Here is a 24,444-nt window from a genome sequence, read left to right on the forward strand (position 1 = left end):
AGATTATATTTAATTGCAAGCATATTATGCTAATCCCTAATACTAATAAATAATACCTTTCAATGAAATAATCAGCGTTACTTATTGTTGAGAAATACTTTTAGAAATCAACTAAGTCATAACAAATTATATAAAATATGTATATAACATTTCCTGTTTATGTTTGTTTCTTTTAGAAAAGATGCGTGGTCAAGTAATTCTGTGTTTAAGCGTATTTGCTGCGTGTCTGATTCCATCATTTGCACGTAAGTATTTACTAAATTCGGAATGAAATATCAACAATGAATATACTATATCTATTTATTAATAATTGTAATAAAATGGTTAAAATAATTAGGATTTTTTTGAGATTTTGCAAGTTGAGAAATGTGTTCTAAAGAAATATATCTTAAATGTTTGCGAATTTTGTATAATATTATTTATTGATAGTTCACTAGAAAAGGTAAGAATTTTTGAAGGTGAATGTGTATTTTCTAATTCAGAACTCACTAGTATACTTTAGTGAAGAGCATGGGGCCATATACTGAAAGCCAACGTTGATTTTGTTAGTTACCATTGCGTTCCGTCTGACCTCCTAATATGATTGCAAATAATTTACTGCAATATTCAAGTATTATAATAATACTTATTATTATTATTATTAGACTCCCAAATTATCGTAAGCGTAAGTGTTGTAAATCTTATAGAACGGCTACTTTCGTCCGTCTGTCTGTCGACAGGTATCAAAGCAAAAACAAGTACGAGATCTTGAGAAGAGAATTTTCTGCAATCGATTCAGAGTACCAAGAATAGGATCCATCTGACCCGTTAACACTCTATTCAGACTGAAATTAGCTATTTCCGGTTTCAACATTTTTCCGCTTTAGAACAAAACAGTAATAGATAACGACAATATGTTTCTTGCAATTGATGCAGCGTATCGTTATCAATCGCAACATTCTACCAAAATCGTAAGTAATTGAAATTTACTATTACTTCCGGTTTCACTATTGATTTCTATAAATAAAATTGGTAAGTAATATCGAGCAGTTTTTTTTTTATTGCTTCAAAAAAATGAATCAGTGTCTCAACAACAGGTTCCATAATTCATTAACCCTCTATTCAAACCGAAAATAGTAAAAATCAACCATTTTCGATTTCAACATTTTTCGTCACAGAACAAAAGTGGAAATAGAAAGGGACAAGTAGTCTTCTACAATAGGTTCAGTTTATGAGAACATATAGATATTATACCCGCAACATTCTATGTAAACCGAAAGTGGCACTAATACTTCCTGTTTTAATATTAATTTCCATACAGCAAAAACTGTAAGAGATATCTAGAAGCTTTTTTTAAATGTATTCAGCGTCTCAAGAATAGCTTCCATCTCCTCCGTTAACCATTTGTTCAAACCCGAAATGGTAGAAATAAACCCTTTCTAGTTTTAACGTTGATCGTCATAGAAAAAACAGTAATAGATAGCGACAAGTGATTTTCAACAATCAATTCAGCATCTCAAAGAAACATACTATCAACGACACTCTGTCAAACCAGAAGTGGTTGGAATTTACTATTACTTAATGTATTAATTCATATTTGAATACAGCAAAAAGGATAAGAGTTATCCAAAAAACAGTTCTGACACAGATTCAGTTTGAAGAATCAGTTTGGTATTGATTTATATATAAGTTGAAATCAGAAGACGTGAAAATCTCTGATGTTTCGTTTACAACCGTGCTTGCATAATGGATAAAAGAGAAATAGTTTGGAAGAGCAGTTGATATATATATATAGATTCGCTACCAAGAATATGTTTCACCTCTGATTTTATTTCTGTCTACCAACTGCAAGAGATAGATGTTAACCTATATAGAACAAAAGCAGTAAGAGACAATGAGTAATAGGTTTCTGATATGAATTCAGCGTCCGAGGGACTGATTCTATCTTTGATGTTATTCCTGTATTGCAACCAGGAGTTACAGATGTACTACTTGAAGTTTGTGTATTGCATTCGAATAGTTTGGAAGTCTACCGTAGCAGTTTCACACTGTGAAACGAAACTCACTTTATTATTATTATTATTATTATTATTATTATTATTATTATTATTATTATTATTATTATTATTATTATTATTATTATTATTATTATTATTAAATTTGTGTGTTTTTTTTTTCATTTCCCTTATTAACGTTGTTTCGAAATCAACTTGGCAAATGGAACTCTTAAAGTGGTTCTGTACGTATGGTCTAGAACAGTCGTTCTCAAACTTTCCGATAACGCGGACCCCTGTTCATTCGGAAAGTGATCTGCGGACCCCTTTACAATGTTATGTGAAATTTCACATATTAAAAAATATACTAATTAGAATCACCCAGTACAAGAAAGAGAACAAGAAAAATAATACAAGAAGTAATTTATTCTGAAGATACATGATTGTTTCCTACTGAAAATTGAAAACATGATTGATACATGATTGTTTCAATTAAAAATACAGTAACTTTCAAGACTGAAAATCACTTTTTTTAAAAAGGAAATCCACTTGATAAACAGTTCTCAATTAGGGGTCACTAATGTGATGAATGAAATTCTTTGTGTTATCCATAATTGTATTGAAATCTGGAATAAGTTTTTTCTCCATCAATCTTAGTTCCGATTTCACATTAAGAAGATTTCGTTTTAAGGTTTTAATACTACAAAGAGCAGAAACGATCTGCTCACATAAATAATAGGTAGAGAAAGGTATCAAATATTGCAATGTCTTTTTAGACAACTCTTCATACTCACAGCGCACGTACAACCATAAGCTACAAAGTTCATTTTTTTCGAAAACGTTTTTCATGAAGTATCTCAGGATAGTTCCAATAGCTGTTCTCGTTCTGTGTTAGGGAGATTGATACCTTGTATGTCATGGATTTCTACATTAGTGAAAGGATTTTCAATCCAACCTTTACCAGGTTGTGGGACAGGAAAATATTCTCGAAAACTTGCAGCTAATGCTTTCAAATGTCCTACAAGTGTTTTGTACATTTCAGCAGAATTTTTTCACCTGAAGAATCAATACAATCCTTGAACACTGGAAATGATGAATAGTTATTGTTTTGTACTCGTACTGCCCACAGTTGCAGTTTCTTAATCTTAAAAATACTTCTTGCATTACAGTTGTGACTTCCATTTTATTATAACACATTTTAATTTTTATGCGTCGCGAACCCCACTTTGAGAGCCACTGGTCTAGAGCACAATATATAACCAATGGTATGCTGCAAAGTTTTCTTAAGTTCTATTTATTTATTTTTTATTTATAAGTGATCTTCTAGGCAAAAATAATACACCAAAACTTCTTTTGTATGACAACTAATTAATAAGATAATCACTATTGTTACCGCGTGACTTGGATATGGTAGGAACATTGTATATACATATAATGATTATACTTAGGCCTACTAAAAACGAAGAATGACTAAACAAAATTATTATCACGCGTCTACAGAACTCAATATTATGTTAGTAAATCAGAGGAAATGAACGTACGTTGAAGATATATATATAATTATTTGTTTTTCAGTTAAGAACGTGGTGTGTTACTATGGAAGTTGGGCTGTCTACCGACCTGTAGGTGGAAGGTTTGACGTTGGTAACATTGACCCAACACTATGCACACATTTCATCTATGGTTTTGCTGGACTTAGTACCAATGGATCGGGAATTTTAGTTTCGTTGGATCCTTGGAATGACACACCTGAAATGGACGGCAGAGGTAAAAAAGCTAGATATTTAAGGAGAAATGGGAAACTGTGTATTTCAGATCAAGTATATAAAAGTATAGATATAAATGTCTTTTATATATTTCGAGATAGTTGTCATCCGTACTTTCTCATGGCTTGAGATGTATCTTTAAAAATTATAAGATGAAAATAAACTATAATACGAGATAAAGGACATGTCTAATATCAGACAGTATGAACTATATTCCATACTATCTTTTCTCTCTCTTTAGAGTCAGAAGGATATTTTTCTTTTAACACATACTTTAAAAAAAATGAATACAGAGAATTGACGAGCAAGAAAGGCAGTAATAAAATCTCACTTAGATGTAATGATCACTAGAATTATAATTTTTCTACAGCTTGGAGCGAGTTTTGGCGTATGTCTGTTGGCGTTGTCACATCACTAGTTGAAATAAGTCGTATGGTTCCCCTTTGGAGAATGGGTCCTTGGTTCAATCCCAGCTCGCACCCAATGGGCTTTCTAGTGGGCAAATATCGTGCGCATGGATTTTCTCAGGGTTCTCATGTTTCATTCCACTTTCTTCATTCTGCCATTTACTCATCATCACTGTCTCCTTTAGCCTAAAAGGTGTAAGTGTGGGACGTAAAACTGAAAGATTTCATTTCATTTTAAATAAATCGCCAACTCGTTGGCACATACGATTTAACGTTATGTCATGAAGACAATGTAAGTATAGAGTACATTGAAGTCAATAGCATCAGGAAAGACGTACAGTATAAGTGGTGATTTGACCGGTAACACGTCCGCTACAAATGATAATGTGTACCCCATTGAAGAATACTTTTTCCTCTTTTCAGACCATTGAAGATACTTGGATAATTCAGTGTACTAATGTTTAGAGAATTATGAAGAGTATATAAAAAATAATTTATACAAAGACCGTAAAATTTGAATACATTTATACAATGATATACATTTTCCCACCTTCTTATTGAATACAACGTATATTGCAGACGCTTTCACCAGATTCACCAACATGCGATGGGCCAACCCTTCTCTGAAGATTCTTCTGGCTGTCGGTGGTTGGAATGAAGGTTCTCCCAAATATTCTGCAGTAAGTTCGGAATTTGAATATGTTTAGTTGATAAAAATGAAACATTTTTTTTACTGTATATTAGGAGGTCAATAATAATATCTAATCAAACTTCAACATTTATTTGATATTTTACTTTCGTTTGTGTTTAAGATAGAACAAGTATTATTTCATTAAAAAAAATCAAATATTAAATTTTGTTCAGTCATTTGCTTTCCCTTTTTTTCTTTATTCGTTGATGATGTGATTCTTCTATTGTTCTCGTATAATATATTTGATCTTTAATTTTCTTTCTTTCTCGTTAACCCAGATGGTATCCAGCCCTGAGACAAGAAAGAATTTCATCGATAGTGCATTACAAATGTTGAAAACATACAAATTTGACGGATTGGATCTAGATTGGGAATATCCCGTAGGAAGAGGAGGGCACCCCGAGGACAGAGTATGTAATGTGTATTATAGTATATTTTGACTTACATGCATCAAACTCGCGCAAATAATTAATATTTATGGTATCAAGTATGCTTAATTTCAGTACATTCATAAACGCAAATCTTGTCCAAAAATAATTAAATATTTCTAGTACAAGTGGGAAGATGCTGTAGTTTCATAAAGCTTGACGTTCTCTATTAATGTCTAACAACGTTTTCTATAATTAAAACGATTTCTTGAATAACGTTATATATTTCTAGAAATCAAATATCTTTCATGTTACATAGTGTGTAGTTGATACAAAATAGGTATACAATTCATAACATTTTTGTATATGTTGTGCGTGTGCGCGCATAGTTCTCCAACTACAGAATAAAGGGTGTCCCAAAGTTAACGCAAGATTTGAATTTTGCGCCATTTGTGCACTAAGGTGTTGCCAAAAAAAAAAAAAAAAAAAAAAAAAAGACAACGTGACAGCTGACAGTTCAGGGCTATTAAAAATGAAGCATTACACGAAATAACAACGCATTCTCATTTTTAAGCAATATTTTAAATATAATGAAGGTTTAGCAGCTATAGTTCGCAATTTTCGTACAAAACAATGTCGAAATAGTGATCAACTATGATGAGATTAATTAAAAATTTTAGGGAGATTGAATCAATTCTTGATCTTAAACACTCTGGCCGTCCTTCAACAAGTTGTTCAACATAAAATATCGAAGCAGTTTGTCAGAGTGTTGCCGAGAGGCCAAGAACATCAATTCGGCACCGTAGCCAAGAATTGGACATTCAGTTTCCTGATCGTCTAACATCCCATTTTGGTTATCAGAATTGGTCGCCTAGATCATGCAATGTAACGCAGTTGGATTTTTTCTTTGGATTTTTTAAAGCCAACAAGCCCATGACCATCCACGCCATTTGCGCTATATGAACGAAATTCAGCCACATTTATGCAAAACGGTCGTGGAAAATTTCAACAAAAGAGTGAGTACAGTGTCATGTGCCACCAAAGCCGTGAAGGCCATTTACCCAACATGCTATTTCATACATAACCTATGCTGTACACTTTATGAATCAATAAAAGAACATTGCAATGTTGAGTTATAAACATGTGTTTTCTATCAAAATCACTTCTTGCGTGAATTTTGGGACACTCGATATATAATAATAACGTTGATGTTAGGAAGTGTTCAAGAAAATAGTGAGGTTTCGTGGGGTAGCTTTAGGAAGGAGAAGTAATGCACTTGTGTGGTTCAATGATACACCGATTTGTTTATGAACTCAAATAGTTAATTCGGTTCAAAAACAAATGCAGTGCTACTAGAGTCCACTATATTATGACAAGAAACATGCTAAAGTGTGATTGTATGTCAGTATGTTTCTATATGTGCACCATTCATAGCGCCGTACACGTCCAGACGATAATCAGGTTCACATCAGAACCTGTTGAACATGTCTGGTGTAACAGTGTTACTTGCCTCACTTTCTAATAGTTCACATTATCGATTTTAACACAGTATACAATGTGTTTGACAGAAGCACACACCCAATCCATCGTTCCTGCACAATAGCCTCACAAAAAAAAAAAAAAATCCTCGAATAATATTGCAAGATTGTTCAAAGAAATTACAGTTAATCACTGACAAACTACAACTATTGCTATTTCGACTAATTAAAATCCACCGTTACACGAAGAGTACGGTTGATATCCACATGGGCAACTAGTGATCGTTATTTTTGTTAACTTTAATGTCAATGATTGAATACACTTGGATAATATTAACGTGTTCAAAATATTACGCCTTATTGTAATTTAATAATGATATTGCGACAGTATATTTATCGTTCATTCGTAACAGTTCTACTAAATACTTTTGTTAGAAGCTTGTATCAGACTCCTATTAGTAATCACGGGAGGTTCCAGGGGGGCGATCGCGTGTTTTGTAACACAGGAATAGTATACATATGTAGATACGATAGTTAACGTTAGACAATCTCCAAAACGCAATTTTAAACTATGAGTGAAAACCATATACGAAAAACCACAGGTTAAAAAATTGTGTACAGTGTATTTCTATCTTTAATATTTTGCAGTTACGTTTTTGCTCTTCTGTATTACTTAAGGCTCGCTGTACACAATAGATTAAAATCGTGCTCAATTAAAGGCTCTAATTATTTACATTTAGTTATAGAGTTATTTATTCATTTATTTATTTAATTTTAGAGTTAGCACAGCATCCACCCCAAACGCCATACCATTTATTTTTGCAACTATTCAAAAGATTCGTTATAGACAATTCCACATCCACCCACTGATAGTGACTAGCAACAACTATTAGGTAACTGTTTACTATTATGAATTAGCATACACAATGAAAGGTTTTATATTTGTTATAAAGAATTCTCATTGTGTTCATTGTCTTTCTGCAACAAATATTATAAATCTCTTAAGCAAAGTTGTTTAACATTCCAGGATAGTGTGAGTCACAAATTGATATATTTCCCTTTTCAACTTAGGATTATCTGAGATCTCATTAAATTTTATAACGAATAATATGAATTGATTTCTAAGACCATTATTACTTCTAAAATTACTTTAGTAGTGTTTGATCTTCCAATTTTCTTTCAATTGTTACACTTTAAAAAAAATGTACATTAGTTTGTTTCAACGTAAGTTTATTAAACAATAAATTGTTATCCATTTGTAACAGGAAAATTATGTAACCTTGTTGAAAGAGCTAAGAGCAGCGTTTGAACCTGAAGGACTGATCATAACAGCAGCGGTATCAGCAGGAAAGGGCACAGTTGATGTATCATATGATGTTCCAGCCCTTGGAACGTAAGGATCATCCTTTATTAAAATGATCACAACAACAATTACTACAACTATAAATAATAATAATGTGTAATTATAATCAAAAATTGTTTAAAACCTTAGTAATACAATGTTGTTTATTAGCTCGATGTTTCTATTGCAACTTCATGTGAATAATTTAGCATTCTGGGAAAAAATACAAACAACTAAGATAGATACTTGTATGAAGTTTAAATTAATATAAAATGAAACAAGTACTAAATTTTAATACGTGTTAGTATAGTTATCCAAAAACGTCCTATTTTCCAGTTATTTGGACTACATCAATTTGATGAGTTATGATTTTCACGGAGCATTTGATCAAGTGACTGGAATCAACTCCCCTTTGTATGGTCGCCCAGATGAGGAAGGAAATAACACCTATTATAACACGGTATTTTTTTTTACATAATTCTTTGAAATAATAACTAATGTGAAATAGGAATTTGCACTAAATTTAGGATATTGAGTGCAGATTTACAATCATCGTTTTACAAAAATCAGAAAACTTATTTCAACAATTTAAGAATTATTTTTAAAAAAACATAATTCTTCCTAACTGCTTATCAAGAAATCCTTTTGGTTAATTTATACGTTTGGTTAAACGTGTTAAAAAATTGTGGATTTAATTATACTTTCTAAAGAAATAAATCTTCTAGAAATTATTGAATAATCAATTAAAATTCTTTGAATAAAATATAACTCTTTCCTTCGGAAGGGCTTCTGAACTTAATTAAAAGCGTTTTAAATGATTCTGCATTAATCCCTCTATCCACTGTTAGTTCATCTTTTCATTTCTTTTAAGAATTTCAGTGTTAATTACTGGATTAGCCTAGGAGCTCCGAAAGAGAAGATAAATGTGGGAATGCCTTTATATGGACGTACTTTCACTTTGGACAATGCTAATAACAATGGACTTGGTGCGTCTGCCATAAGACCAGGCGTAGCAGGACAATACACCCGAGAAGCAGGATTTCTAGGTTACAACGAGGTACTTATATAAACAGAGGAATACATTTGGTCACTCGTATATCTTTATATTCTAAATATGTATAAGGATCATTGTTTACATGTATTTGAAATGAATACAACGAATACAATGAATACAACGATTCTTTAAAAAATATATTAGGTTGTTCAATACATTCCATTAACGAAACAAAAATTTTAAAATAACTATAATTAATAATAAATACAAAATCAATGTACTGGCAGATATAATTTAATATTTTAAATTATACTTCGATAAATTTGATAAAATATCGAGATATGTTACTAGAAAGTCGGCATCTTTAAAATATTTGTTAGCAAAAATAATTTTATCTTATATATTTGTTTTGTTTATGTATGTATTCGTGTCTACTGTTGTTCTCAGATGTTCGCTTTCTCGGGACCAAGGTGCGTTTGAGTATATCACCAGTTTAACCAGCTACAAGTCTATGTGGCCACCACAGAAGAATAGCTCGCAACCGGGGATACACTCACTCGCTCCATAGTCATGGGAGAAAGGATCGAACTCAGAAGACCTGCCCTACAAGTGTATTATCTAAATGAAGTTTGCGCAACGAAAAAAAAAATATAAATAAACTCGAAAATTTGGAAAAGTAAATAAAAAAAAATAAATCTCAGGATTCGTGACATTCACTGATGGGTTCCCCGTAACGTTTCACTCATATCATTTTCCCCTCGATGATTCATTATCGGATTGATAGGAAGACGCACTATTGATCTCGACTAAATCATGTTTTACTATACAAATTTCTACTCTACTGTATCTCTGTTATATGGAATAAAACATAATTGTTAACCTGAGGCTTTACTTGTTTCACCGAAGCTTTATACAGACTGTTTACATTGAGTTTAGGGGCACAACAATACATCGCCTCACACTTTACAGAATCATTTTACCGTGCGTGTCACAATTCGTGACCAACCATTTTACAATATCACATGCACACATACTCTCATGACTTTCAAATTTTATTTCACATATTCCCAATATTTATTACTTTTATTAAATAGTTACTCATTCTCGACTATCTTAAGGAAAGTGCCTCTCATTGGCATTCATATCTTTCATTAAAAAAAAAATCTTACGTTTTAGCTGTTCACAGCAGCTACAATTACTAGGCACCCTTTTCTATATTTATTCATTTCTTGCCTATACATTTTATTACAAATACACATGAAATCACTAAATCCTTAACCTACACTAACCTAAGACACATTCACACTACACACTCACACCAACAAATTTATTTTATAACGTAAAAACGCTTTGGTTGGCAGTCCAGGCCACATTTCTTTTAATGAAATTCTGTTACTTAAAAAAAAAAGTTATATGAATGTTCGCACGGTGTAGGAAACCAATTGCCCCTATCGGAAATTTATGACAAGACGACCCATCGTGCTTCTTTTATCAAAGTACAGCTTCGGTTTCTTTCTCATACTTCACGGATACGTTAAGGTTAAAAAAAAACTTTAAAAGAATAAAATATGTTGAATATATGTTCTATACTGGAGAACGTCATTCCTATCCTATTTGTTTAGCGTGGTTCTAATGTACAGCCAAATGATGCATAGCCAAATTAAAAAAAAAATCACAACAATAATAAAGAATACTGTATATAGCCTTTCACAAGATTTTTGCTTTCTTTGAATAACAGGAATTTTGATGGTCACTCTAAATGAAAATTTTACACTTGCATGTATATTCCGTCAGTATTTGCTCTACCTTTTATCCCCCCCCCCCTTTATAGATAAGCCTAAGCCGTCACATATTGTCTCAGTAATTGTGTAGATCCTACGGGAAAGGAATTTACGAAGACATAGTTATATTATTATGTTCCACTAAACACCATATTCCAACGGTATAACTTGGTGAATTTCGAGGTTAAAAGAAAATATCCATAAATCCAGGCTACCAAGTTACTTCGCTTGAAACCACTTTAGAAATAAAGAAAACTTACTTACAGTTCGGATGAGTTTGTATGCAAGCAGAATCCAATGTTGTCCTTACAGGTACCCGTTCCGGTTAACCATTCTTATTTATTTTGTGATGGATTTCACAGTTCCAGAATAAACAACTATCACTCACATCTTCCACAACATACAGTCCATTTTGAACCAGTTAAAAGGCCATTAACTATCACGGTTCTTCCAAAAAAATCAGGATCCTATTCTGCAGAAATCAGACCTCGTCCATAATGCATACAGACAACTTACAACATTGGGCTGCTTCGCTTCACTAATTCCCCTCGCTATTCGCTCCGTTCCGTTCAATAAATAGCGCAAAAATTATCGCAAATTTTGCAATCGAACCCTTTTAGATTTTTTAGTAGTAAAAATCCGTTCGGGAGCGGCTTTCTTTATCACTTTATGTCGATAATATCTGACGGGCGATAACAGAGGATTGCTTTCTTAGGCTGACGCCATTACAGTACGACAACAATGTGACGTAACAGTCTGAAGATTGAAGATGAGCTAATTATCATAGAGTTCAAAGGAAAGCGACCAATTATAAATAATTCAGTAAATCTGTGCTACTGACGTCACACAAGACAAGATTGAAGATGATGCACCAAAACCGAGTGAATCTTGACGATTTTCTATCAAAATGGCTGAAAGTCTAAAGAATTTTATGAAGAATAATTTTTGGATAAAATTTTAAAGAAATTTTTGACAGGGTTTTCAGAATGATTGGAGATAGGAAAAGCGTTCTACAGATGAAAATAAAAGAAATAAGCAGAATATTATTTAAAAAAATATAGGAAATTAAGATAGAAATAAACAAAACATAGACATTAAATACGAAATAATATCCTAAACCTATTTTAATGCACGTCCTAACTTAATCCTACCTTTTAATATTACAAGAAAATTAAATGACAACATTACATCCTTACATATCCTATATTATATATTATTTTACATTAGTATACAGGGCGTTCGAAAATTTTCAACATGATAACTCCATGTTGGGAGGTATCATCTTCCGCGGTCCTTGGGAAAAAAATTTTTTTTCTTACATCATGAATACACTAACAACATTTATCTACACTAAAAGAAAAATAAACGACATTTATACTAATCTAAATCTCTTAACCTAATTAAAATCCGAAAAATGTTTTATTTTCGCCTTTGAGCTTTTATGGATTCTCTGCCTCGCCAAGAAGTTGTCGTCGCTTGAGATCTGAACATCGAAAAAGTTTTAGGTTGTCGTAGCTTTGCACTCCAATATTCTCTCCTGATAATGTTTGAAGTTGAGCTGAATTCCTGAAAAGTTTAGTTACCAAATATGGTCCGAGATATGTTAACATGAATTTTGAGAATACCTTCTTTGGTACCGATGATAAGTAATGGGTCTTTAACATTACCAGAGAACCTTCTTTTATCTCATTTTTTCCTTTCTTTTCTTCTTCTTTCTTTTCTCTTTTCGGTTTTATCGCAGGTATGGAAATAACGAATTTCTTATCGTCAGGTACAGATTCAGATTCCTTTGGCCAATGGAAATTTCGTTTGACTTCCGACTGACGTTGGTGCGAACGTCGGGTGAGATGGGTACGATCCCGCCACAGTCGCCTTGTTCACCCCTGGGGAAGGTGTTGTATGGGGTACACTACCCCCTCCAGGTGGTGGTACACCCGATGCATATGGCGGACTGGCACGCATCCCACCAGAAGTTCCATTTCCATTTGGGAAAACCTGGGATCCACTTGGATAATTCCCGTATTCTCCACTATTTCCATAGCCATAGGCTACTCCTGGTCTCTCTCGGTATGGGTCATACCGCGGTCTTCCCGGGCCACGACCTCTCATGTTTCGGTTATAGGAATTTCCATTCCTCCATCGATTCCTGTAAGGATATCGTGATTTCCGCTCTTCCGTACTGGAGGAATCTCGTGAATTACTCATCAGAGTTTTTTCCTTAGTCTCTTCGGTTTGTGAGGACGACTCCTTGGTTTGTTTCCCTCCTTTTCCAAACTTCTTTTGGACCATTACTTGTCGTACGGAAGGTTTCCTCCATTTTCTCTCAGTCACGGCTCCAGTGTGTTCTGGGTAACCCTCTAATTCGGTTAATTTTAAAATTAACTGTTGTGTGGATTTGGGTTCCACAGCTCTTAATATCTTAGACTCATTCGGAGGCAAACAGTCAAGCAGGATTTCGATTAGTTCCCCTTCATCCGGATGATGCACGACCGCATAATATTCCGCTATCACCTTCCAGGCGAAGTCTCTCAAACGAGGGTATTTCGTTCGGTCATATCGCATGTTTTGTACGAATTTCTTCTGTAGGCGCTCCATCCGTAAAGAGAGAAAACTGTCCCTGAATAATCGAACAAAATCATCGTAGGTTCGTATCTGTTCTTCGACCGTTTTATACCAAGCTCTAGCCCCCTCTGTCAAACAACGTGGCAATAATAATAATTTTTCTCGGTCAGAAGCCTCTAATAATTGAAAAGTTTGTTCCAAGTTTTCGAGGAATAAACTAGCTTGTCCGAATTCCCCTGTAAACATGGGTAAGTTCCGAATTTCTGACAATCGGATGCTGATATGTTTGTTGCCGTTTGCTGTGTCCGCACGTCCATTGGTGTTCTGAGGAGTGCCACACTCTAATACGGGGCCCCTTTCCGTCGGTGAATTTTGTCCAAAAGTGACAAGGTTATTTAAATTTTGACCTAATGAAGATTTCTCGGAAATGGTAGTCCCCGCATGATTGTGCCCCTCCTCCAGAACTCCAACGCTCGTACGCACCCCACTCGGAATAACCTGAGCTGACATTAGTGGAACATGCGTGAGTTGGCAACACTGATGAGGCAGACAGGTCACACTTGTCAAAGGAACGCGCCTAATTACCCCTTCATTTCTCTTTCCATCTATTCTTTCATTCATCCGTCTCACCACCTCATTTGGCATGTGACTGGAAAGTTGGGTGACATTTCCACAAATTGCATCCCTGGCCGTTGACAGGCACCCTGACACCGTCACTGTAGTGATGGTTGCAGTTTCCCCAACCGAAGATACTGGAACCTCCACTAAAGCATCAGAATCTGAGCCATCTGAATCAACGGATCCAGTATACAAACGTTTCCTATTTCCCTTAGGTACTCTATTCATGACGCGGTTCGTAAGGGTCTGTACTTTGATCTCAAGTTGCCGATAGTCGTCTTTTTGTTGTGATTCGAGACGTGATATTTCCTTAGCTAGAGAGTCACATCTACGATTCACGGTGCATTCCGACAGACGCAACTCCTTTCCCACATCCGTTACGCGCTCATCCAATGTTTCGCGATAATTGGTGAAAGTGGACTGAAGGTCCTGGACGTCTTGACGTACCTCCTCCACGTCTTTACTTACACGTTCGAACTTCTCTGTGATAGTGGTATTTGTCTCTAACTTAAACTGTTCAAACCGGTTATTGAGATCTTGAATGCTATCACTTACTTTAGAAAATCTGTCATTTATCTGCCCTAACGCAAAGTTTACATTTTCAAATCTAGTGTTTACATTAGCATTAACTTGTTCTAACTGAGTGTTCATATTAGCATTAACTTGTTCTAACTGAGTACTAACATTACCAAATTTCTGATCAAATTTTAGACTTAATGTTTGAGTAAATTGCTGTAAAAGTTCAGCTAAGTTAGACGTGGACTGTGACTCTACCGATTCCTGCACTACAGTATCATTCTCTACCTCGGTCACCTGCGGAAGAACTACCAGTGAACCCCTCTCTGTGTCATTTTCTCCATTGGACGCCGGCAAGTCTACCTGTGCCGCACGTTTTACAGTACAATATTTGCAATACCACGGTTCCACACTTTGTTGCAGTTCGGTGACTTCCGTTTCCGACAATCCCTGGCATTGGGAATGAATCCACAATTGACAATCGTCACAAAAGACGCTTACTCCTTCTATTAGCTCGTCACAACAACTATACTTGTGCACAGACTGATTGGTCTCACTTAACTTTTTACACGACATATTTTCTCTTCCTTTTTACAAACTTTCATAAAATTCCCCGGATCTACCAATTACTCAGACAATATGCAACTATTCCTGCTCATCTATAAAGATTTACCACTTTCTTCAACTCGCTTTTTTTTTTTTTTTTTTTGTGACCATCCTTCCTTGAGAATGATATAATCGAAACATTACAAGTTCCATCACCGAATATCATCCTGGCTGGCGTAGCCAAATTTGTTAGTAAAAATAATTTATTTCTATATATTTGTTTTGTTTATGTATGTATTCGTGTCTACTGTTGTTCTCAGATGTTCGCTTTCTCGGGACCAAGGTGCGTTTGAGTATATCACCAGTTTAACCAGCTACAAGTCTATGTGGCCACCACAGAAGAATAGCTCGCAACCGGGGATACACTCACTCGCTCCATAGTCATGGGAGAAAGGATCGAACTCAGAAGACCTGTCCTACAAGTGTATTATCTAAATGAAGTTTGCGCAACGGAAAAAAAAATATAAATAAACTCGAAAATTTGGAAAAGTAAATAAAAAAAAATAAATCTCAGGATTCGTGACATTCACTGATGGGTTCCCCGTAACGTTTCACTCATATCATTTTCCCCTCGATGATTCATTATCGGATTGATAGGAAGACGCACTATTGATCTCGACTAAATCATGTTTTACTATACAAATTTCTACTCTACTGTATCTCTGTTATATGGAATAAAACATAATTGTTAACCTGAGGCTTTACTTGTTTCACCGAAGCTTTATACAGACTGTTTACATTGAGTTTAGGGGCACAACAATACATCGCCTCACACTTTACAGAATCATTTTACCGTGCGTGTCACAATTCGTGACCAACCATTTTACAATATCACATGCACACATACTCTCATGACTTTCAAATTTTATTTCACATATTCCCAATATTTATTACTTTTATTAAATAGTTACTCATTCTCGACTATCTTAAGGAAAGTGCCTCTCATTGGCATTCATATCTTTCATTTAAAAAAAAAAAATCTTACGTTTTAGCTGTTCACAGCAGCTACAATTACTAGGCACCCTTTTCTATATTTATTCATTTCTTGCCTATACATTTTATTACAAATACACATGAAATCACTAAATCCTTAACCTACACTAACCTAAGACACATTCACACTACACACTCACACCAACAAATTTATTTTATAACGTAAAAACGCTTTGGTTGGCAGTCCAGGCCACATTTCTTTTAATGAAATTCTGTTACTTAAAAAAAAAAAGTTATATGAATGTTCGCACGGTGTAGGAAACCAATTGCCCCTATCGGAAATTTATGACAAGACGACCCATCGTGCTTCTTTTATCAAAGTACAGCTTCGGTTTCTTTCTCATACTTCACGGATACGTTAAGGTTAAAAAAAAACTTTAAAAGAATAAAATATGTTGAATATATGTTCTATACTGGAGAACGTCATTCCTATCCTATTTGTTTAGCGTGGTTCTAATGTACAGCCAAATGATGCATAGCCAAATTAAAAAAAAAATCACAACAATAATAAAGAATACTGTATATAGCCTTTCACAAGATTTTTGCTTTCTTTGAATAACAGGAATTTTGATGGTCACTCTAAATGAAAATTTTACACTTGCATGTATATTCCGTCAGTATTTGCTCTACCTTTTATTCCCCCCCCCCCCCTTTATAGATAAGCCTAAGCCGTCACATATTGTCTCAGTAATTGTGTAGATCCTACGGGAAAGGAATTTACGAAGACATAGTTATATTATTATGTTCCACTAAACACCATATTCCAACGGTATAACTTGGTGAATTTCGAGGTTAAAAGAAAATATCCATAAATCCAGGCTACCAAGTTACTTCGCTTGAAACCACTTTAGAAATAAAGAAAACTTACTTACAGTTCGGATGAGTTTGTATGCAAGCAGAATCCAATGTTGTCCTTACAGGTACCCGTTCCGGTTAACCATTCTTATTTATTTTGTGATGGATTTCACAGTTCCAGAATAAACAACTATCACTCACATCTTCCACAACATACAGTCCATTTTGAACCAGTTAAAAGGCCATTAACTATCACGGTTCTTCCAAAAAAATCAGGATCCTATTCTGCAGAAATCAGACCTCGTCCATAATGCATACAGACAACTTACAACATTGGGCTGCTTCGCTTCACTAATTCCCCTCGCTATTCGCTCCGTTCCGTTCAATAAATAGCGCAAAAATTATCGCAAATTTTGCAATCGAACCCTTTTAGATTTTTTAGTAGTAAAAATCCGTTCGGGAGCGGCTTTCTTTATCACTTTATGTCGATAATATCTGACGGGCGATAACAGAGGATTGCTTTCTTAGGCTGACGCCATTACAGTACGACAACAATGTGACGTAACAGTCTGAAGATTGAAGATGAGCTAATTATCATAGAGTTCAAAGGAAAGCGACCAATTATAAATAATTCAGTAAATCTGTGCTACTGACGTCACACAAGACAAGATTGAAGATGATGCACCAAAACCGAGTGAATCTTGACGATTTTCTATCAAAATGGCTGAAAGTCTAAAGAATTTTATGAAGAATAATTTTTGGATAAAATTTTAAAGAAATTTTTGACAGGGTTTTCAGAATGATTGGAGATAGGAAAAGCGTTCTACAGATGAAAATAAAAGAAATAAGCAGAATATTATTTAAAAAAATATAGGAAATTAAGATAGAAATAAACAAAACATAGACATTAAATACGAAATAATATCCTAAACCTATTTTAATGCACGTCCTAACTTAATCCTACCTTTTAATATTACAAGAAAATTAAATGACAACATTACATCCTTACATATCCTATATTATATATTATTTTACATTAGTATACAGGGCGTTCGAAAATTTTCAACATGATAACTCCATGTTGGGAGGTATCATATTTAGCTATGTTACTTAATATTGTTCACATTTAAAAATGAAAAGAAACATAGAATTAAGGCAAATCAGAGTTGATCAGAACTCTTTCACGTGAATGAAAACACAAACAAATGAAACAAATAGAGAAGTAAATGATAAACCCATCACAACGCACAGAACATTAAACTAGTTTGACTAAACTGCATTCATAATAATCAATAGATTTATTTTTATACTACCTAGATAAAACAGTAAACAGTTATATTTGCATAACACATGAACACTTGTTCAACTTAATATTACATTATCTTATTATTGCTATGTTAGAAAATAATAATTTCATATTATTCTAGATATGTGTCATGTTAGAGCAAGGTGGATGGACCATAGTAAGGGATGAATATTATAAAACTCCTTATGCCTACAAAGGAAACCAGTGGATTAGTTATGACGATATTGAATCATTGAAACTTAAGGTAAGAATTCATCATTTTCCTCATACAATTCATTTGTATAAGAAATTCCTTGGCTTTAAAGTTTTAATTTATAAATTTGTATATAAGTTAATGTTAGTGTTGCTTAGAAAGAAAAGAGTGATAGACATATTCTCAAGTTAAATATATTTCAAACACTTTAAAAGAGCATTTGGTTTCCTTTACTGAAATTGAACAGCGTTTACACGATTCACGATCAAGTTTATATAATTGAATTTTTAAATAAAATTACATATATATATAATATATAATTAAGTACATTTACTTCATTGATTATCATAAATATTACTAAGTATTTAATAATTTTTCAAATAGAACTAAGCTTCAACATAAACTAAAAAATTAACCTGACTTTTATGACACTCAAATAATATTTTCTTGAAATTATTTTGAATATTAATCTTGAAGACAAATGTGTAAAAATATATTACTTAAAATAATTTCAATAAGTTGGTACACAGACCGAGTAAATTATATTTGACACGAAACATATTGTACATTAGTATGTAAAAGTTTGATACACAGATTAAGAAAATTATATTTTAGTATTAAAATAACTTATAGCAAGCTTTTGTACTGAATTCAATGTAGATTTTAACATGCTTCTGTAAAAGATGCTTATTCTTTTGTAAGATTCTTGTACAGATTTTTCATATTGATATATTGTAAGTTTGTTAAATCTTGTTGAGATTAGTATTTTAAAACAAATTAATACATGAACTATGTACAAATCTTGCAGGCCAACTATGTCTTAGATCAAGATCTTGCAGGGGCAATGATATGGTCAATAGAGACGGATGATTTCCATGGTAACTGCAAAGAGGGTGTAAATCCACTTCTCAATGCAATTTACAGAACTCTCAACGGAGACCCACCAGAGGCATTGCCCACTACAACAAGGGATCCTTCCATCACGGTACGTTAATATCTTTTATATATCCTATTATTTTACCTAAAACTACATCTTAAAAGAGCCAATTCCTATTATTCTATCCAAAACTACATCCTAAAAGAGCCAATTCCTAATATTTTACCAAAAACTACTTCCTAAAAGAGTCAATTCCTAATATTGTACCCAAAACTATTTCCTAAAAGAGTCAATTCCTATTATTCTACCGAAAAGAACAGCCTAAAAGAGCCAATTCATATTATTCTACCCAAAACTACATCCTAAAAGAGCCAATTCCTAATATTTTACCCAAAACTACTTCCTAAAAGAGTCAATTCCTAATATTGTACCCAAAACTACTTCCTAAAAGAGTCAATTCCTATCATTCTACCGAAAAGAACAGCCTAAAAGAGCCAATTCATATTATTCTACCCAAAACTACATCCTAAAAGAGCCAATTCCTAATATTTTACCCAAACCTACTTCCTAAAAGAGTAAATTCCTAATATTGTACCCAAAACTACTTCCTAAAAGAGTCAATTCCTATTATTCTACATAAAACTACATCCTAAAAGAGTCAATTCCTATTATTTTACACAGAACTGCATTTTAGAAGGATTAATTCCTTCCAAAAATATTTACGAAAGATAACTGAAGTGATGCATTCACTTTAGCTGACCACTGTACATGTAGACAGAAAACAACATGTACAGTACCATAAAAACTTTTAAGTTTTGATTCATTCAATAACAAGTTTATAGAACAATGAGATCATATGTATTTAATTTTTAAATATTTTTTTTAATGAAAAGTTAAAGTAACTATTGGATTGTTGCAAAATTAGTATGATTTATGGTACCTTCAATTTCACACATGACTGTGGTTATAAACCATTTTACCTGTGTCTTGCTATATTTAACCTAAAAGCTTGAGTTGAGTTGATTTTGAGTTTTACGTCCCGTTCAGCAGCGAGGCTATATGAGACGTAGACCTACTGATTAACGTGGAATCCGAACCACATGAGCTCCCGCCGGGAATCGAACCCGGGCCTCCCACGCCAAAGGCGCGTATGCTAACCGCTTAGCCACGGAGGAGCTCTAACCTAAAAGCTTATATTATGGTCTTGTTATTTATACACCATATGAAATATCATTTGTGTTGTTTCTCCTATTCTCATGCTTGAGAAAATAGGACACCAAAACACAATAAATTGTTTTGAATTTCAAATTATCCGTTTAAATATTATTCATTAGTTATAGTCTACTCCTACACCATATCTTCTGCTGTTTCTTAGAATTCAGTTTCTACTCAAATAACACCCTAACCAGTTCTGCAATAACGTTCGTTCACTGTCTCCTTTTCTAACATTTCTTATTGTTTTTGCGAGTGATTTACCTAACATTCTCCATTCTTCTCCATAGTCACATTTCGAAAATCACTAATCATTTTTAATAATGTCCAAGTTAATGTTCTGCTTGTGCAGTAGACGGTATTTCACATGAAACATTTATTGGGATTTATTCTTCCGCCATCCACCATTCCAATCCTTTTATAATCTGTTTATATATCCCATTTACATTAAAATGTCATGTAAGTATTGAAAACTAATCCCATCTTACTTCTTTTACTTTCTCTCCTTCAATTTTCGGTAGAAAACTTGAATTTTAAAGTTAATTGTAATGAATTAACACTAAATAATTAAAACAAGTAATAATTTTGATATATATTTTTAAAGATGTAATGTAGTACTAGTTTTAATTAAATGTGTTAATGAAATGAAATTATTACGTCTGTAAGATATAACACTTGTGAAAAATAGTTTACATTACAATATACAAGCTTAATGAGGTAATTGGTACAAAGAAAAATTCTATTTCTTGAAATCACTTTTTGTTTAGATCAAAAGAATTTTCATGTGCGCCTTATATTTGGAGAACTACATATAGTGTAGCCAAACCCAAATTATCACTTAATATGATGTGTTTATTCTATAGAAAATACGAAAACTTGATTTAGAGGCCGATCAAAAAATTTGTCCAAGATCCAAGATCCAATATATTTAAATCAAAAATTTTCTTGTAGGCTTTATATCTGGAGAACTACATATAGTGTACCCAAACTATCACTTAACTCAGTATGATGTGCTTATTCAGTAGAAAATTCGAAAACTCGATTTAGGGACTGTTCAAAAATTTAGTGACCCCTGATCCAAAAAATAATTTATTGACCAAGATCGCAATCTTTTGATCCATTTTTTTCCGGATCATTCCTAAAATTATTGTCTAAATCATACTAAAACTGAGAATTTGTCCTTGAGAGGGAGAAGGAGCAGATATAGTTGTAATGTGTTAAGAGGTTTCATTTAACATGGAACATAACATTATCCAATACTTATCTCTGAAATTCTTTTCTAAAATACAGACGGTAGGTACGCTAATGCAGCTATACCGATGAAAGCTTCATGGGAATATTCAAGTTGTAGTTTATTAATCGGAAACTCCATCGTCTTGCTTTATTTTAACAATCACTCTTTGTGTTTCAGCCTACTCCAGCTCCAACCGAACAATGTAAACACGAAGGAAATAATCCGGATCCAAACGACTGTACTAAATACTACTTGTGTATCAATATGGGAAATTACTGGCAATACATAGAAGAAACTTGTACAGCTGGAACGGTTTTCAATCCTGATGCAGGAATTTGTGATTGGCCGGAAAATGTACCAGGTTGTTCGGCTTAATTTAAAATGTAAATATTTTACATACATGAATTGCAGAACTTGGAATTTGCGTTCTAATTTGACCTATATGCATTGCTGTTGTATAAATGTTTAGAAAATACAATTGTGTTCACATGCAGATTAATAATATTTTAATTTATAAATTAAGTCCCCAGAAACCATATGATATCACAATAACTTTTATACGAATCGTGTCTTTTAAGTAAGTACCGTTTTGAAATTCAGCTGCTACAGAGCTACGGTCGGCATCCGGCGCATGCTGAAATGTCGGGCAACAATATAAGACTTTGAGGCAAAAACCCGTTAAGTCCAAAAAGTGAAAGTGTAAAGGAGGTAGCTTCACAAGGGTTTCTCGTTGTTCGATTTTCTTCAAACTTAGCACATATATACTAGACCGAAAATAAATCGACACGTATTTTTTAAAAATTTCTTTCGGAAAATAGGTTATGGGGGCAAAGGGTCCCTTTTCAAAAAAAGGTTCCCTTGACTAAAAGAGCCACATTAAAGAAACGAAACTCTCCCAATGCAAAGATGACTTCAAAGTAGGAAGTACGGGTTCTGTCGTTTTTGCGAGAAAAGAGTTTCAGGGGGCAATGGCTTCCTTCGAAATGACAAAGGACCCATCACAATCCTTACGGAAATTAGATTTCGGTGGAATTACTTGAAATCGTGATATGTTTTAGATATTGTGTACCGAGGAAAAGTCTCAAGGTTACTAGAGAACCTCTCTAGTAACCTTGGAAAAGTCTCAATGGTCACAACCAAAAATCACTGACCATTTGGCCACTACAGGGCCACTTTTTAGAAAACAGCCGAAGATATTCTGGGTTTCAGTAAAAATGGCTGAAACCGTGATATGTTGTAAATAGTTGGATCCTAACGGACATAACCACCAATCACTGACCGTTTGGCCATTACAGGGCCACTTTTTTGAAAGCAGCCGAAGATAGTGATATTCTGGATTTTGATGAAAATGACTGAAACTGTGATATGTTGTGGATATTATGATCCTGAGAAAAAGTCTCGATAGACACAACTACTACTCACTGACCGTTTCGCCACTACAGGGCCATATTTTTGAAAACAGAGAAGGTAACGGTATTCTGAATTTCGGTGGAATTGCTTGAAGCCATAATATGTTGTTAATATTGGATCCTGAGAAAAAGTTTCAATGGGCACAACCATCCATCACTGACCGTTTGACCACTTATGGACCATGTTTTTGACGACAGCATAAGGTATTTCTGGATTTCGATGGAATTGGTTGAAACCGTGATATATATATTGTAGATATTGTGATCCTGAGAAAACGTCTTAATGGAACACAACCACCAATCACTGACCATTTGGCAACTATGGGACCACATTTCTTAAAACAGCAGAAGGTAAGGATATTCTGGAATTTTGATGGAATTGCATGAAGTCACGAAAAGTCCTACCCAACAACCTGGAAAAGGGATGGGAAGAGTAGCGTCTAACATCATTTAAGCATAGACTACATTCCGATGTTCATCTTGAGGGACAAAGGAAAACCCTAGAAAGCACTAAACAATTTTTCTCAGAATCATGACATCAGTAACGTAGTTTCATTCATTTACACTATAATCAAAAATATCGTTATACCCGGCTGTTTCCGAAAATATGGACCTGTAGTGGCCATACGGTCAACAATTGATGGTTGTGTCGATTAAGACTTTCTCTCACGATAAGAAGATCTACAACATATCACAAATTCACTCATTCTTACAGAAATCCAGAACATTGTTAAACTTGGCTGTTTTCAAGAAAGTAACCCTGTTTTGACCAAACGATTAGTAACTTGTGGCTGTGTTCATTAAGACATTTTCTCAGGATGACAATATCTACAACATATCACGGTTTCTGTCATTTTGACCGAAATCCAGTACATCACTATCTTCGGCTCGGCTGCTTTCAAAAAAGTGGCCACGTACTGGCCAAACAGTCAGTAATTGGTGGTTTTGCCCATTAAGACGTTTTCTCAAGATCACAATGTCTACAATATATCGCAGTTTCAAGCAATTCTACCGAAATACAGAATATCATTACCTTCTGCTCTCTCTCTCTCTCTCTCTTTTTTTTTTTTTTTTGTTAAAAAAAAAAGAAAGCTCTGCAGTGGCCAAACGGTCAGTGATGGATGGTTGTACAAATTGAGACTTTTTCTCAGGATCACAATATCTACAACATATCACAGTTTCAGTCATTTTTTACTGAAATCCAGAATATCATTATCTTCGGCTGTTTTAAAAAAAGTGGCCCTGTAGTGGCCAAATGGTCAGTGATTTTTTGTTGTGATCATTGAGACTTTTTCTCAGGTACACAATATCTACAACATATCA

At 33.9% G+C, this 24,444-nt stretch overlaps 1 protein-coding gene across 1 annotated transcript; it reads left to right on the plus strand.

Moving 5' to 3' along the window:
• Positions 1-106: 106 nt before the first annotated feature.
• On the plus strand, positions 107-22,200 carry LOC145675630 (chitinase-3-like protein 1). Its single transcript, XM_081746180.1, has 10 exons — positions 107-245; positions 3,549-3,740; positions 4,726-4,826; positions 5,116-5,247; positions 7,949-8,076; positions 8,362-8,485; positions 8,897-9,082; positions 18,318-18,440; positions 19,198-19,374; positions 21,890-22,200. The coding sequence occupies exons 1-10, from the start codon at positions 182-184 to the stop codon at positions 22,085-22,087; spliced, it is 1,425 nt and encodes a 474-aa protein (XP_081602306.1). The 5' UTR covers positions 107-181; the 3' UTR covers positions 22,088-22,200.
• The last annotated feature ends 2,244 nt before the right edge of the window (positions 22,201-24,444 follow it).

The sequence above is a fragment of the Thermobia domestica genome, chromosome 2, assembly GCF_964235325.1.
Source record: "Thermobia domestica chromosome 2, izTheDome1.hap1.1, whole genome shotgun sequence".
Lineage (NCBI taxonomy): Eukaryota > Metazoa > Arthropoda > Insecta > Zygentoma > Lepismatidae > Thermobia > Thermobia domestica.